Source organism: Saccopteryx bilineata, chromosome 7 (genome assembly GCF_036850765.1).
Source record: "Saccopteryx bilineata isolate mSacBil1 chromosome 7, mSacBil1_pri_phased_curated, whole genome shotgun sequence".
In the NCBI taxonomy this organism is placed as follows: Eukaryota; Metazoa; Chordata; class Mammalia; order Chiroptera; family Emballonuridae; genus Saccopteryx; species Saccopteryx bilineata.
In genome coordinates this window covers 47977742-47994504 of record NC_089496.1, presented here as the reverse complement: position 1 = coordinate 47994504, position 16763 = coordinate 47977742, and the positions used below count along the sequence as shown (strand labels likewise).

The 16763-nt window shown below is 40.8% G+C and overlaps 1 protein-coding gene across 6 annotated transcripts in view; it reads right to left on the bottom strand.

Annotated features, from left to right (window-relative positions):
* ITPRID1 (ITPR interacting domain containing 1) overlaps positions 1 to 16763 on the bottom strand; it is a 125201-nt gene that overhangs the window by 30107 nt on the left and 78331 nt on the right. For all 6 annotated transcript variants that reach the window (XM_066238852.1, XM_066238853.1, XM_066238855.1 and 3 more), the window contains exons 8-9: positions 15565 to 16136; positions 10468 to 10525 (exon numbers count right to left, since the gene is read on the bottom strand). In XM_066238852.1, the coding sequence (XP_066094949.1) occupies positions 10468 to 10525; positions 15565 to 16136 (630 nt within the window). The remainder of the gene's footprint in view (positions 1 to 10467; positions 10526 to 15564; positions 16137 to 16763) is intronic.

Here is a 16763-nt window from a genome sequence, read left to right as displayed (position 1 = left end):
GAACCCAGGACTTCACACGCCAGGCCGACGCTCTACCACTGAGCCAACCGGCCAGGGCCAGGGACATATGTTTTGTAACAGCTAATTATCATTCAAGGCAAGTTGTGTTAAAGCCTATGGCAAAGGCCTATCAAAATATAATGGGATCACCAAAGTAGGAGTTAGGGGAACAGGGTCCTTGGAGGAGATGACAGAAGAGGTACTAGCTGAACTGGGACCTGGAAGGATGGATGACTTTGGCATGCGGGATGGAGAGCGGCACCGGGTCGCCAAAGGGAGCATTGTAGTGACAGAGATGCAAAAGTGAGGAGTGTTGGGGGTGCCGGACACCCCTATCCATGCAGAGTTCAGGCTGCGGGGGGGGGGTCAGGATGGACCGAGGCCCGAATAGCAAAGACCTTGAGTTCAAGCCTAAGGAGATTCACATTCATATAGAGACAATTTAGAGAAATATTTTTTAAGAAAATATTATGAATGAACATTACCGCATCCTTATGGGATAAAAGCTCCCAAACAAGCGTAGGGGCTTGAAGCTCTAGGACTTAGCCTCAAGCAACTGCCCCTTCCATCTGATAGTGGATAATACCCGGCTTCACGCTATTGGAACATACTCAGTCAATTAAAAGAAGTACCGATTGCCGGCTGCAAAACATCCCCACGGTGCCAAAATGTCTGTGGAGTGGGTGGGGAGAGGGAGGGAAGGTGTGATAATTAAAAGAATTGCTACTTGCGATGTCACAGGAGCCAACGTGTTAACTCCGCGTGCTGGGAAGGCAGAGTGCTCCCAGCTGCCACGGGGAGGGAGGGTGTGCTTTGATCCCTGGCACCACTCGTTGGGACAAGATGAATCACAAATGTGTTAATAGTGAGGTTCCATGTCATAATGTGCCAGATGGAGGTGGTTACATCGCTGATTGATTGCCTCCTGGCCAAGGCAGGGGTTTTCCAGAAGGCGAATGTCTCCAAATTGGCATTGGCGCTCTAGGGATGAGCAGGTCTTTATTTTGGTCAACACGGACCTGACATTCTCGACTTTATGAAGTGTGGCTATAGCCCCAAGACCCAGGCAGCCAGAAACAGCGGGCGGACGAGGAAAGCTGTGAGGAGCGGGTGATAGATGGAAGAAACAGAGCTCCTCGGCCTGAGTGTGGCTGTTCACCCATCTCTGGAAGCACCGGAAATAAAGGGGTCACGTGGGGGGTGAGGAAGCGCGGTAGAACCTCGCCTGTGAACACATTAAATAACTAGAGAGGGAGAGAAAGAAAGGGAAAAGGAGAGAAAGAGCAGACAGGAAATGCTTCCCCGCTTCAGACACCAAGTCCCCGCAGCAGATGAGTTCTGATGCCACAGGCTGAGGCCACCGGGCAGAACCACAGAGCGGAGCATTGCGCGGTGACCTTCCCGCCTGTTCCCTTCCGCTCAGCTCAGCCCGCCCTACCCACCCAGCCCTTTGTTGCAGTCGTCTCTTTCCCTCCCCAGTGCAAGCTTCCGCCTCTAAACTGCCAACGACAAGGGCAATAACTGTGGCATCCTACTGGGAGCTACCGCAGCCTCTGGTGCCGGCGCGGGGTCCTAGTACAGGACAGTGAATAAAGCTTCATTACAGAACAATGGAGTTAGCTGCCAGAGCCTACAGATTTGAATAAACAACAAATAAGCAACATCTGCTCCAGCATATGTGTATGGTAAAAAAAAAAAAAAAGTCACAAAATAAAAGAATTTGTAAATGCCAAAAGCAACCCTAAACTGCCAGTGCTACTGCGGAGTGAATTTTTAATTGCACATGCAAAGAGGCAGGCTGTGGGTATTAGTCTCACATATGTCTTGTTGCTGCCAACCTGGGAGTATAGATGAATTTAATTAAATAAGGATTATCCCTTCTCCCCAGTACAATTACTTATTTATAACAATGATAAAATTGCCTAATAAAAAAAAATTGTAGTATTTCAAAACCAGCCTAGAAAACACCCTGGTTTCTGTGTAAGTTGTTCAGGGCTATTTGAGTTTGAGTGTCTCTCTTTGCCTACTGCCAAAGAAGAAGAAGAAAAAAAAACCCCACAAAAAACAAACAACAACCCTTATCATAAAGCCTGCCGCAGTTAAACAGCCAGGGACGGCATTATGGAGAAATATAAAGATGACACAGAGCAGCCTGGGAATTGGCTTTCATGGGCTGTGTAGAAAATTAAGCAATTGGACTCAAATTGAGCCCAGGCAACTGAGCCAAGGGACAGGGCCGCTGAGACTTGTGCTCTGCCGGGTGTCCTGGTCCTAAGCTATCCGGCAAACAGGCAGTCAAGAGCGACCAGTCCCTCTCACTTTGGCTCGCCCTCTTCTCCAAGTGCTAATTCCCTGAAAGCAAGTGACACTTCCCAAACCGAACAACAAAAGAGATGGGCGCAAAGGCCCGTCTTCTTGGTGCCAGTGCAGTCCAGCTCTACCCAAGGGAGCCACCCATTTCATCAGGGAGGCCAGTGGCCCTAACCCAAGAGTGAAACCGGAGATGGCCGCGTCTATTCATGGGCGGGAAGTTACTACAGAAATCAGGAGCTTCTGAGTCTCATGATCTAAGTTTGTTTCGTTTTTTGAGCAATTTTGTGGTTTTAATAGCTTTTCTGCCCTAGAAGTCAAGGCCAGCGCTTATGACCAGGGGCATTCTCTCAAGGTGGGTTCAGAAGGCCACCGGAGCAAATAATCACAGTTTCTCCATAGGAGTCCCGGAGAAGTGTCACGGACCAAGAATAGTAATAGCATGGGGCAGAGGTAGAGAAAATAAAGGAGGAAGAGACCAGAGACTGCAGACTTTGCTTAAGTAAGTAGAAGGGGCCATTTTTTATGTTCTTCTAAATTAGTATACCAATCCCTTTGAAATAATGGAGAAAGAGAAGAGAGAGAATAAATAAAATCAGTTCAGCAGTAGCTGATGAGGAAGAATACCACCAGGAGATGGGATATAAAGGTATGTCTTCAAAGTTACCTTTTCCAAATCTGCTTTGGAGCAAAAACCCTATTAACAAAGTCTTAATAATTTAGTTGTCACTACATCCCCAAATACACTCAAACTGCAAAAATTACCAATTAGGTTTATCTTTGTCAAATGATTGTTCTGTTGGACAAATGAGAAAACAGAGACAATCAAAAGAAAGAAAAATCAGATATAATTCTATCATCTAGAAACTGCCATTGTTGACATTGATCTCTCTCTCTCTCTTTTAATCAATTAATTGATCTAGATTTTTGTGGAGGGTAAGGGTTAGAAACTTGTTTTAAATTTTTACAATATAAAAAGTATAAAGGAGAAAGAAAAGAATATTAGCTGTAACTCATCACCATGAGATGGTCACCAAACTAATAACTGAAGCTTCTCTCATATGCAATTTTATGTGTATTATACAGATTATATATGGAATTTTGAGTCTAAGTGAACGATCTTATTTTTCTGTAGGAACATACATTTTATTTTATGACTTGTTTTTATTTCTTAACTCTAAGTCTTTAATCACTGTGGCAGAAAATACCAGTTGTGTTCCCATTTTTTATTTTAACGACCACATAATATTCCAATTTACATAGCATTATTTATTTTAACACTCCTCTATATTGGGTATTTTGGCTAGTTAGTTTATACACCTCTGTAATTGCCTTAGGATAACTTTCTAGAGGGTATACATAGGTCAGAAAGTAAGCACATATGCAAGGTTTCTGATGCCCATTATTAGAAAACAATGTGTATCCTTCTCAACATTAGAGTCTCTCATCTTTTAAACCTCCATCAATTTAATAACTTGTCTTAGTATAATTTAAACTTGTATTTTTTATTGAATTTATTGGGTGACATTGGTTAATAAAATTGTATAGGTTTCAGGTATACACTTTCTTTTTTTTTTTTTTTTTTTTGTATTTTTCTGAAGCTAGAAACTGGGACAGACAGACAGACTCCCGCATGCGCCCGACCGGGATCCACCCGGCACGCCCACCAGGGGGCGACGCTCTGCCCACCAGGGGGCGATGCTCTGCCCCTCTGGGGCGCTCTGCGGCGACCAGAGCCACTCTAGCACCTGGGGCAGAGGCCGAGGAGCCATCCCCAGCACCCCCCCGGGCCATCTTTGCTCCAGTGGAGCCTCGGCTGCGGGAAGGGAAGAAAGAGACAGAGAGGAAGGAGAGGGGGAGGGGTGGAGAAGCAGATGGGCGCCTCTCCTGTGTGCCCTGGCCGGGAATCGAACCCAGGACTTCTACACGCCAGGCTGACGCTCTACCACTGAGCCAACCGGCCAGGGCCCAGGTATACACTTTTATCATATAACATCTATTTTGTATTGTATGTTCTTCAACTCAAGTCAAGTCTCTTTCCATCACCATTTCTCCCTCCTTTACCCCTCCCTCCCTCCCCCACCCCCTTTCCTCTGGTAATCATCAAACTGTTGTCAACCAGTAACTTAGTATTTCTTAGATTACTACTGAGGTTGAAAATTGCTTCATTTACATTATCTTATTGAGGAAAATTCCTACTTATAACTTGGTTTATTTCTAAACTTTCTCACATTGGGAGATATTTCAAAACACATAAAAAGTATAGAAAATAGCACAAGAAATATCTATTCCTTGTAACCACCTACCAGCTCTAGTAAAATGTAACATTTTACTGTACTTCAGATTTTTTTTAATCCTCCCAGAATTAATCAGGATCCTGAATTTGTGTTAATATTTTCCCTTGCATATTTTTGTGCTTTTACTTTGTATATGCATTACTAATATATAAATGTTGCTAAAGTTACTATATATTTTATATATTATGTGAATGTAAACTGTGTTTACACTCACCTTTATTTGTGATATATTTGACTGCATTTAAACCACCATTATTTTACTGAAAAAATTTGCATCTATATTTGTAAGCACAATTTATCAATTTTATGACCTATTTTAGTCATATTTAATGTCAAGTTTTTAAAAAAACTAAATGGAACTGGAAATATTTTAGAAATGTTTACATTATGTGGAAGACTTATAGAGAAGAGCAATTATCTCTTGAAAAGTTTTAAAATTTGGTCACATAACAATTTATCATAGTTGCTGCTGCTTATTGTTGTTCATAGAGGAAGTTTTTGATAAAGTAAATTTTTGTTTGTTTCTTCCCCTGTGGTGTTAATTTGATTACTTTTTATGTTATTTTGTTAACTTTTGGTTTTTAATATATATAAATACATAAATATTGGTAATATACCAATATGAAATTTGGTAACATAAATATAGTTTTTTCTAAAATGTCATCCATATGAATTATCTCTGGCTTTAATCACATTCGTTGTACTGGTGTTCCTTTATCATTTAAAAATGGATTTGGAATATTATATAATTTATTTTCTATATCAGTGGTTACATGGCTTTTTTCTAATTTTATTTAAATTATTTAATTTTGTACTCACTTTTACTTTTATTGACAGCTTTTATTCCTACACACAAAAAAAAATCAGAACTAGTCCTTAGATTTTACTTATCAAATCATGTTTTCTACTTCCCATATAATTAATTTTCATTTATTTACTGATCTTTATCTTCTAATTATATTTATTATATTGTTTTAATGATTATTTCTTGAGTCAGATACTTAGTTTATTGGGTTTTTTTCTTGTTTGAAAATAAAAGCAATTAATACTATGAATTTGCCTCAGATAACTGCTTCTGTTCCAATTCTTTAATTTTAAGTGTAATGTTTATTATTATTTAAATGATTCTCATTTATAGTTTTAACTTAGCATTTTCTGCACCTCAAGGACTTGGTCCTCAAGTCCTAGATGATATTTTGTTTTGTTTGGAGGAGGACAGTATTGCTTATATTTTTATTATTGAATTTAAATATTAGTGTACTTATATCTGTGGCAAAGTGGTCCATACATTATGTATAAGAGACAGTATGTGTGTAAGAAATCAATGAAATAATCTTTGCATTTAAAAATTGTTAGATATTTTAATAAACATTTCAAGAACACTGGCAAAGAATACGTATTTCAGTATTCCTCTATTAAGTTCATAGTATCAATTATAATATTCATATTTTTTTCTACTACCTTTTATTATTTCCTGTTTAACTTGTAAAAGAAGAAAGGAATATTAAATTGTCCCAATTTGGGGGGAAGAGGTTGGTCAAAGGGTACAAAGTTGCATTTATGGAGTATGAGTCAATCTAGAGATACAAAGTACAGTATAATGACTATAGTTAATAATACTGTATTAAATACTGAAAATTTGCTAAGAGAGAGGTTAGGTTCACCCATCACATACACAAAAAGGTAATGATGTGATGAGACAATATGTTAATTAGCTTGGTTATAGTATATATTATTTCACTGCATATATGTACATTAAATCATCATCATATTGTGCACCTTAAATATATATTTTTATTTTTTAAAAAGTTTAAAAAATTAAACAACAAAAGAAGCACAACAGTTTGGACTAGTTAGTATGGGGAATGGAGGAGTAAATTAACAAGAACACAATCTTCCATTTTTATCATGTTAATTTCCTATAGTATTGCCAGAAGATTTTGCTAAGTAGTGTTATGAAAATAACATATGCACATGGTAACAAAAGAAAAGTAAGAGATGACAATTAATTTAAAATATTTTAGTTTCCCTTCTGTTAAGGTACAACCATTAACGATTCTTTGTATATTCTTCCAGAAGCATTCTGTGCCCACTTTCCTCCCTATAGAAATAGGTACACCTTTTTAATTCAGAGAGGTGTCTATATAGAGTCTGTGGCACATACCCCTCCCCAATTAACACTGCATATCTCTGAGACCTTTCCATATCAACTTGTAAATATCTGCCCTATTTTTCAAAATAATGTCTCAATAGATTTCAATGTAAGGTTGTACAACAATTGTTTAGAGCAGTGGTCCCCAATGTTTTTGGGGCCACAGACCGGTTTAATGTCAGAAAATATTTTGACGGACCGGCCTTTAGGGTGGGATGGATAAATGTATCACGTGACCGAGACAAGCGTCAATCAAGAGTGAGTCTTAGATGGATGGGACAGAGGGAATTTGGTCATTTTTAAAAAATAAAACATCGTTCAGACTTAAATATAAATAAAACGGAAATAATGTAAGTTATTTATTCTTTCTCTGCGGACTGGTACCAAATGGCCCACAGACCATTACTGGTCCGTAGCCCAGGGGTTGGGGACCACTGGTTTAGAGTAAACATATTTTTGGGCACTTAGGTTGCCTCTAGTTGTTTGTTCCTATAAATATTATTGCAGTAAAAATCATTGTGTGCATGTTTGAGTCTATTGGTAGGCTCAGTTCCAAAAACGTAATAGTTGCATCAAAATTGCAGATATTTAAAATTGTGTTTATTATATTATAAACCTGATTGGTTGTCTTTTTTTTTTTTTTTGTATTTTTCTGAAGCTGGAAATGGGGAGGCAGTCAGACAGACTCCCGCATGCGCCCGACCGGGATCCCCCTGGCATGCCCACCAGGGGGCGATGCTCTGCCCATCTGGGGTATTGCTCTGTTGCAACCAGAGCCATTTAGCGCCTGAGGCAGAGGCCATGGAGCTATCCTCAGGACCCGGGGCCAACTTTGCTCCAATGGAGCCTTGGCTGCGGGAGGGGAAGAGAGAGACAGAGAGGAAGGAGAGGGAGAGGGGTGGAGAAGCAGATGGGCACCTCTCCTGTGTGCCCTGGCCGGGAATTGAACCCGGGACTCCCGCACGCCAGGCCAACACTCTACCACTGAGCCAACCGGCCAGGGCCTGGATTAGTTGTCTTTATATCTCTTTTATTCTATGTCTAACATTTTACGGTAGTTTGTTAATAAGTTAGAATTTAAGCAAATTATAATTGTGAATTTTATTATTTAATCATTTTATTTTGTAATATTTTATTTCTTTTCAAAAGTTTTAATAACTTGAACTATTTTTTTTAACCTGAGTTACTTCTTCCATACCCTATTTTAATTATTCTATGCTACTTTATTTTGCGTAACATCTTAACCAATCAGGACATTATCTTGGAAGAGCGGTGAAGAATATACTCCATGAGTCCTCTGTTGAGAATGACTTGATGCTGTCCTTGCATGCAAAGAGTATGGATGCTTACGGAGTCATTGGTTCACATTTTTCCAATTCTAAATTATATGTAGACTAGTCTATTTCCGTCTGCCGTTTAGTGTTGCTAATGAGGTATCTGAATTTTTTTTACTTTGTAAATAATCTTGAGTTAAAAGCTAGCACCCCAATCCTCCTCCAAATGGTGGAAGAGGAACACAGATGGGCATTAGCTTCTCCAATGAAATAGCTTCTCCAATCTTTTCTCTCTCTCTGCATTGTAACTCCAGCTTTATATACACCATATATTCCATGCAAATTCCTCAAGGTTTCTGGAATACAGATGATTGAATCATGCCCCACTCCATTCTTTTAATAGCACTGTCCTATATTTCTTCCTTATATTTACATTCCTTTTTGTCATCTCTTTCAGTGATAATTTTTTTGAGGGTTGAAGGGGAGATGTTATATTTGTGGCCTAGGGCACCTATCTTTAATAGGAAGGTATTTTGCTCTAATTCACTTAGGGAAATGCTTAAATATACTTTTTCCACAAATACTCAGAGTATTCTGCATGAGTAGATAAAATGCAGTCTTTATATACCTTTTAACTAACTTTTAAAGGTATTGGGAGCCCATCACATGCCTTCATCTGTTTGTTATATATGTGGCTTAAAACCACAATGGATTATCTCTCATGGGTCTGTGGGTTGACTCAGCTTGGTTACGTGGTTGTCACTTGAATTTTCTCATGCAATTCAAGTCAGAAGGCATCTGGACTAAAGTCATCTGAATGTCTGACTGAACTGGACATCCAAGATGGCTTATTCACACGGGAGAACATTTGAGTTTGCCCACCAGAGTGCCCACATGTGGCATTGCACGCACTGTCTCAAGACCCTGGAAGCGGCCATGTAGGTTGAGGGCTGTGCTCTGGTAGTGGCACAGTGTCACTTCAGCCATGTCCTATCAGTCAAAACGGTCCATGCACCTTCATTTTTGGAATACAGTCATTTTTTTTTTAAACTTTGAGTCAAAAATTAATTGAGATATAGAAGTTAAAATTCATTCATGTAAGTCTATAGTTATAGCTATGTAATTCGTTCCCATATATATCATAGTAATAAATTTCCCCTTTCTCCACTAAATGAACTAGTTTTAGTTATTATTTTCTCCATCCTATTTTTTCTTGGGTGAACACTGATTGTGAAAATCGTGAAATCACATTTGCTCTTCACTGTAATTTAGATTTTCTCCACTAGGCTAACCTTCACCCATATTACTTTGCTCTCTAAGTTTGAGATTAAATGTAGATTAGTGCTTTTGCCTAACTACCCAGATCATTTCTTGGAATGACTGGAGTGACTTACATGATATCAGCAGACCTCTTAATTGAATGTCAAGGAAGGCAGCTCCTATTGGCAAGAGCACCTCCAGCTTCACTGAGAAGCATTCAATTAGATGGAAAACAGATGCTTATTTTCATCTTATAAACCTCAATGCAGGTTATGTGGTAATTACTTCGAAGAGCAGGATAACAATTTATGTAATCAGCAGGACCCTATAATTACTAATGCATTATTTCTAAACAGCATTTAGCAAAATGAGGCCCATGCATACACTTTGTAATGAAAAAGATGTGGTTGACACTACACTAAATTAAATAAAAAATTAGCATATCTTCTTCTAGGAAGTACACTAGCTTAGTCTGCTTTATTTTGTTTCACTAATCCCTGTCTACTTTCAGCTCTGTTACAGGATTATGGAAATGCTGAATCACAATGATGGCTGAACGAGGGCATAAGAACCAGAAATAGAGAAAGATTTCCTTCGCTATGGTCTAGGATAACACAAGATCATTCTAAGAGATGATTTGGAAAGTTACATCTATGCACCTACCTGGCTTACCCTGAGAGTTCCACATAAAGATCATCCACTCACTTAACTTAGGATATAAGTGCTGGCAGAGAACTTAAAAATGATCTGTACTTATCTCTTTATAACAGGTAACAAACTGAGGTCCATGACTTGTATAGCATCAAGCAGTTGGCAGTAGAAGTAAGAAAACATTCACCCAGTTAGTCCCAGTCCTATGTGAAATCCATTCCACTCTCCTGGTAGGCTCATGGAGAGTTAATGGTAGACCAACCACAAACTACATTAGCTCCACTGATGTCGAACATCTCTGCAGTAAGTTTCTTTGACATTTACATGTACATTTGCCTGGCTAGTAAGTTTTTAAGAGTAGTAGGTAAAATATGCAATAGTAATAGACAGTATAGTAATGGGTATGGCATCTCCTGGCAATAATTTAAGTTCTCCATTCTAAGAAACTTGAGTAGCTGTTACTTACACTCTCTTTCTGAAAGACCACGGAAGAAATGGCATGCACCCCTTGGTGAATTCTTACCTAGAGTTCCGGAAGTTGGGTCAGGAGGATTGCCAATCTCCTCTTCAAAGCTCTGGACCTGAAACACCAAAACACATCAATCTCATTAGTAATGCTTTCCTCATAAAGTCACTCCATTTATTTACTCGACATCTAATGAGTGCCTACCGGCTACCGCTATGAGGACCATACACGATTTCTGAGCTCAAATAGCTTCCAGTCGGCGAAGTCAGGTGGCAGGTGCAAGGCACTCAGGATAAGAGTTCAAGAACGAAAGGATTCAGGAGATGGGAAGAGAAAGATCTCTCCTGGGTGCGAGGAACAAAGTCCTGCTTGAAACTGGTGGTGCTATTTGAACTAAACTTCAATAATAACATTATTCTAATTATTTCCCTCCCAAATAGCTTTAAATATATTTGGAGAAAACCACTTATTTCCCATATTTAATTGTAGTTCTCTTAAGAGATTTATTACAACTCGGTAAATTTATGGAAAGCAGTTCAGAAAATTCATAACGGAGTTGCTCTATAAAGCTTAGAGAGCTCAAAGAAAATTTGATTTCCAAATTGATAGAGCAAAATTTATTTTTAATGTTCTTTTAAGAAATTAATGACTACTACTCCAGCAATGAGAATAAAATTAGTGTTAAAACAAAGAGGATATTTCGTTGTTTTTTTTTTTTTTTTGTATTTTTCTGAAGTTGAAAATGCGGAGGCAGTCTGACAGACTCCCGCATGCACCTGACTGGGATCCACCCAGCATGCCCACCAGGGGGCGATGCTCTGCCCATCTGGGCTGTTGCTCTGTTGTAACCAGAGCCATTCTAGCGCTTGAGGCAGAGGCCATGGAGCCATCCTCAGCGCCCAGGCCAACTTTGCTCCAATGGAGCCTTGGCTGCAGGAGGGTAAGAGAGAGATAGAGAGAAAGGAGAGGGGGAGGGGTGGAGAAGCAGATGAGCGCTTCTCCTGTGTGCCCTGGCTGGGAATCGAACCCGGGACTCCTGCATGCCAGGCCGACGCTCTACCACTGAGCCATCCGGCCAGGGCCACAAAGAGGGTATTTCTTTAATAATGTTGCTTGCTATAGAATCTTTAGAAACATAGGAAGTTAAAGAATATACCAAAACAGTTACTGTGAATATTTTAGACTGTGTCTGAGCAGGTTTTCCTTTTACATTTATTATGGATATGGTTATGTAGACAATATTTTTCACTCAAAATTTGAAGGAGGAACTTCTGACATCTTAAAATTTCTTTGAAAACACAAATCTTTAATGACTTCACAATAAGCCATATTGTAAAAAGTACATTAAGTTATTTAATGATTTTCTAAATTTTGTGAACAGAAATAATGCTGAGTAGAATCTATTTTCACATGTCATATTATTTATTTGGAGTATTTGTATTGAAAGTTGAGTCAGAGGACATAAGCCTTTTAAACATTATGATAAATTTTGCCAAAAATGACCTTTAAGTCAGGAATAAACAGATGATCATGAGTGTATACCTCAGCAACATAAGAAAAAAAAATATATCCCTCATTTAAATTGTTTATTCAGTTTTACTAAGTAAAATTAAATTTAAAGTATGTTGATTTTGGCCCTGGCTGGTTGGCTCAGTGGTAGAGCATTGGCCTGGCGTGTGGAAGTCCCAGGTTCGATTCCCGGCCAGGGCACACAGGAGAAGCGCCCATCTGCTTCTCCACCCCTCCCCCTCTCCTTCCTCACTGTCTCTCTCTTCCCTTCCCACAGCCAAGGCTCCACTGGAGCAAAGTTTGCCCCGGCACTGAGGATGGCTCTGTGGCCTCTGCCTCAGGCACTAGAATGGCTTTGATGGGCAGAGCATCACCCTCTGGTGGGCATGCCAGGTGGATCCTGGTCGGACGCATGCGGGAGTCTGTCCAACTGCCTCCCCGTTTCCAACCTCAGAAAAAAAAATGTTGATTTTTACATTAAAAATTACTGTGCAGTTTAGTTGAAACCATACTTTTGGGGAAGTAAACTAAATATTGATGAATTCAGCCTTTAGTAGGACTTCAGGGAAAACACCACAGACTGATCTGAAGGCAAAATGTGGCCAATCATAGCTGAAATTCTGACTGTTATTTAATAAGTACACTGGCTGTTTTAAATGACATGAAAATCTGCTAAGGTCATGTGTATTTTTTCATTTCCTATAACTGCATTTTCAACTTTGCCACTGAAAACTGACTAGGAAACCTAGCATTGGCTCGTGATTAAGATGCAGCCTACCCCAGCTTCGCTGACTCACCCACTGGGATTGTGTGAAACAAATATTTTTTCTCCAGGCTGTGTGATGAGGATGTAGTATTTTAAATATATATTTTTAGAAAAAACAAAATGCGAGCAGTGCGTCTCTTGTATATTATTACGAGGGCTCTCTCTGCGTTGCATGTACATATAGCCTCTCTTGCACACAGATCTGCGCAAACACTGAAGAAACGCCATAAACAAAGTCAGTCAGGAAGTTCAACAGAATATTCTGTTTTCTATGGAAGCCACCCATCTACTAGATCAGGGGTCCCCAAACTTTTTACACAGGGGGCCAGTTCACTGTCCCTCAGACCGTTGGGGGGCTGCCACATACAGTGCTCCTCTCACTGACCACCAGTGAAAGAGGTGCGTGCCCCTTTCCGGAAGTGCGGCGGGAGCTGTATAAATGGTTTCAGGGGGCTACATGCGGCCCGCGGGCCGTAGTTTGGGGATGCCTGCTAGATGAATATTATCAAGTACTTTCAATTTACTTATTCACAAATATTCACTGCCTACTTACTATGTGGCAGAGCCCACGGGAGTTTGTCTTCTTTATTTCGGTGTCTGGGCGTGTTCTCCTTCCTGCCCTTATATTTACCAATACACAACAGTTCCTTGAATAACGGTCACTACGAATATTTGACAATGTAGCACCCAAGGACTGACCTTCTTTTACTAGTTCTTGATGCTGAACGTGGTATTTATCCCTCCCTGTACTCTAACATATAGATGCCATCCAATCAACATGACTTTCCTCTAACTCCGTCCAGTTCGATACAGAAGAAACTATTAGTACGGGGACAGGAGAGTCTAACTAGGCTTGCCAATGCGCTGGGGTTTGGTAAAATCTCTTGTTTGGATCTTAGCTAAGAGAGCAGACTGACTTGCTATTCTTTAGTGATTTAACTATTAGCTTGATAATTAAATAATCTTTTCAAGATTAAATTAAAAGAAAATACTTTTTTTTTTTTTTTTTTTAGTGCCATCTGTTTATCTTCGAATCAGGGCACTTGACCAAAAGTCTGGTGTTTTTTTTTCCTCCATTTATAATTTTTGTTCATTTTTAGGCTACTGCTTGAAATTCAGATGGATATTTTAAGGTTCTAAAAATAATTTTTATATAAACATATGTATACATAAACATACATGCACAGACATTAGGATAGTAACAGCTATATACATTTTGAGGTAATTTTTACCAATAAGCATATTCACATTAACCAGGGGTCCCCAAACTTTTTACACACGGGGCCAGTTCACTGTCCCTCAGACCATTGGAGGGCTGGACTATAAAAAAAACTATGAACAAATTCCTATGCACACTGCACATATCTTATTTTAAAGTAAAAAAACAAAACAGGAACAAATACAATATTTAAATTAAAGAACAAGTAAATTTAAATCAACAAACTGACCAGTATTTCAATGGGAACTATGCTCCTCTCACTGACCACCGATAAAAGAGGTGCCCCTTCCAGAAGTGCGGTGGGGGCCGGATAAATGGCCTCAGGGGGCTACATGCGGCCTACGGGCCGTAGTTTGGGGACCCCTGACATAAACCTTATTCTTCCTTTAAGGCTATGGTTTAAGTCTTCCTTCCTAGAATTCCTTGACCCACTCAGCTCGCTGGCTGGTTAAGAACCCCTCGTCTTGCTCCCCAGACACCCCAAACATGTCTCTATAGTGACGTAAACTTTTATCTGTAGGCCTGTCACTGTCTCTCCCATGTTCTTGGTTTCTGTGCCCATCCCTGCCACTGCACTGGGGTTCTCTCTGGGGCAGGCTGAGGCCCAGAGCCTACCTGAGTGCCTCTCGGTAGAGGGCTCCAGGGACAGGGGGCCTGACCTTGGGGTTTGCATGTAAGTATCCTGCCCACTTCTGGATAATTTACCATGAAAGGAGAACTTGCTCTTCCGTACTTTCTTTGTAATTATGTTAAAGAATAGAGAAATTAGTGAAAATGTGTACGTGTGTGTGTGTGTATGTGTGTGTGTGTGTGTGTGTGTTTTAAAGACCAAGAAGTGAAGGTGGGGATGTCATCTAAATGAGGGTGAAAGTAGCATGACTGTGTGAAGGTGGGGATGTCACCTATATGAGGGTGAAAAGCAGCATGACTGTGTGAAGGTGGGGATGTCACCTATATGAGGGTGAAAAGCAGCATGACTGTATGAAGGTGGGGATGTCACCTATATGAGGGTGAAAAGCAGCATGACTGTGTGAAGGTGGAGATGAAAGAGTATGTGAATATCAACAAGTCCCAAAGCAAACTAACAAAATATTGGTTCCATAAAGACAAAACCCATCCTGCTTCTGTGCCCAAGGCCCTATATTAATCATTGTGGGGGGCACAGTCCCAAGACACGTCCCCTCAATGACAAAGTTTGGTGGGGGGAGAGGGCATTCACACACACACACACACACACACACACACCCCAAATCTCTATCACGGCAAGTTCTCCCTGCCTAGGCTATGAGAATACAGAGGAGGAATTCCAGTGAGTGCGAAGTAGTTGAACTGACCCTCGAAGAAGGTGAAATGTTGAAAGTCAGAGTAAATAAAAGCATCCCGAGATGCATTGTGAACCAGTGAGCAATGGCAAAGTCAGAAATAATCTGTGGCTTCAGCTGTGAGCAAGGACCAGAGAAGGGATGCGCAAAGGTGGGTTCATACTTACTCAGTTCTGACTAAAGCCACTGGGATGACCTTCAATGTCCTGTGAGTTTGGGACAATAAGACCTAATGCCAAGGGCTTCACAGAGGAAGGGGTTAAGAGAGAGCCGAACGGCAAAGGGTGCCTCGATGAGGCTGTCTCCCTCAGGAGAGGAGCACAAGGTACAGCACTGACCTCTTCCATTTCAAAGGAGTCCACTGCTTTGCTCACGTCAGATAAGCTCCTGAGATTGTTCATCTGAGTCGAGTTTTCTTTTCTAGTTCCGTCCTTGCCCGACCCCTCAGACACACAGGAAGGAGGCGCTTGCTTGGCTAGCACAGGTGAGTAAGGCCAGCGCCTTCTCAGAGGAGCCCGGGGAGGGTGACAAGGTGTCCAGTCATCACAGGCTGGGAGAGACCCATGCTCTGCCGAGGGAGACGGAGGACTCTGGTGGGGGTTGTTGGCCATGGCTGCTAACTGTGCTTCACGCTCCCCGGGTTTTGCAAAGGTGACCGAAAATTCTTCCCTCTTCTTCAGTGACTCTGACACTTCGGAACTGCAGTCTCCCCTCGTGCTCTGCTTCGAGGCTCTCCGGAGAAGCTCGCCCACTCTTCTTCGATGATTTTTGGCTCCCCTCCCTGAGGTGCTGTGCACACCGTCCTCTCCACCCTCCTCTGCGGCTCTGCTCTCCAGGGCGTCAGCGTCACTCAGCAAAGACGAGAAGACACTGGCCACATGACGCAGGACTTCCAGCTGTTGGAAGCGGCCTGAGCAATATACAAAAACACAATTTTTAGATGGGGTCTTTTTAACGAAACTGCGTTAAGGTAGTCAAAACTGAAGAGAATGGTTAACATGCGATTTTCAAGATGGAAAAGGCTTTAAGCTCCTGAAACTCACTTTTTTCTCTGCACGTGTTGTTATTATGCAGGTGACTCCCCAACATTATGAGATGTCCCTGTGTTATGGGGAAAGTGAATCCCTTATATATTTAGTTGTACCTGCGTAACTATATACATAGATTCGTATATGCCAATAGGTAAGTGTGTTAATACATAAAACTGACAAAGATGTATCTTGAGTTTCGTCTTGTGAATTAAACAACATGTCAGAAGTGAGCCCAGCTCTTTCATACAAGGTAGACTAGAATATTCTTCCACCAGTTTTGGCAGCAGGTACCCTCATTGTCACCTCCGTCCTCTCTGTCAGCTGTCACCTGAGAGTGTGGGAAAATCATGGCGTATGGTGTCAGAAGAGCTGAGCCCCAGTTCCAGGTCCACCAATCACTGACAGTGTGACCACAAAGTAAGTGAATTGGTAGATATGCTGCTTGGTCCCCTTGCTGGTTGACCTCGCAATTAAGTGTTTTCTTTTCTTAGAAGCCAGTGTCACAG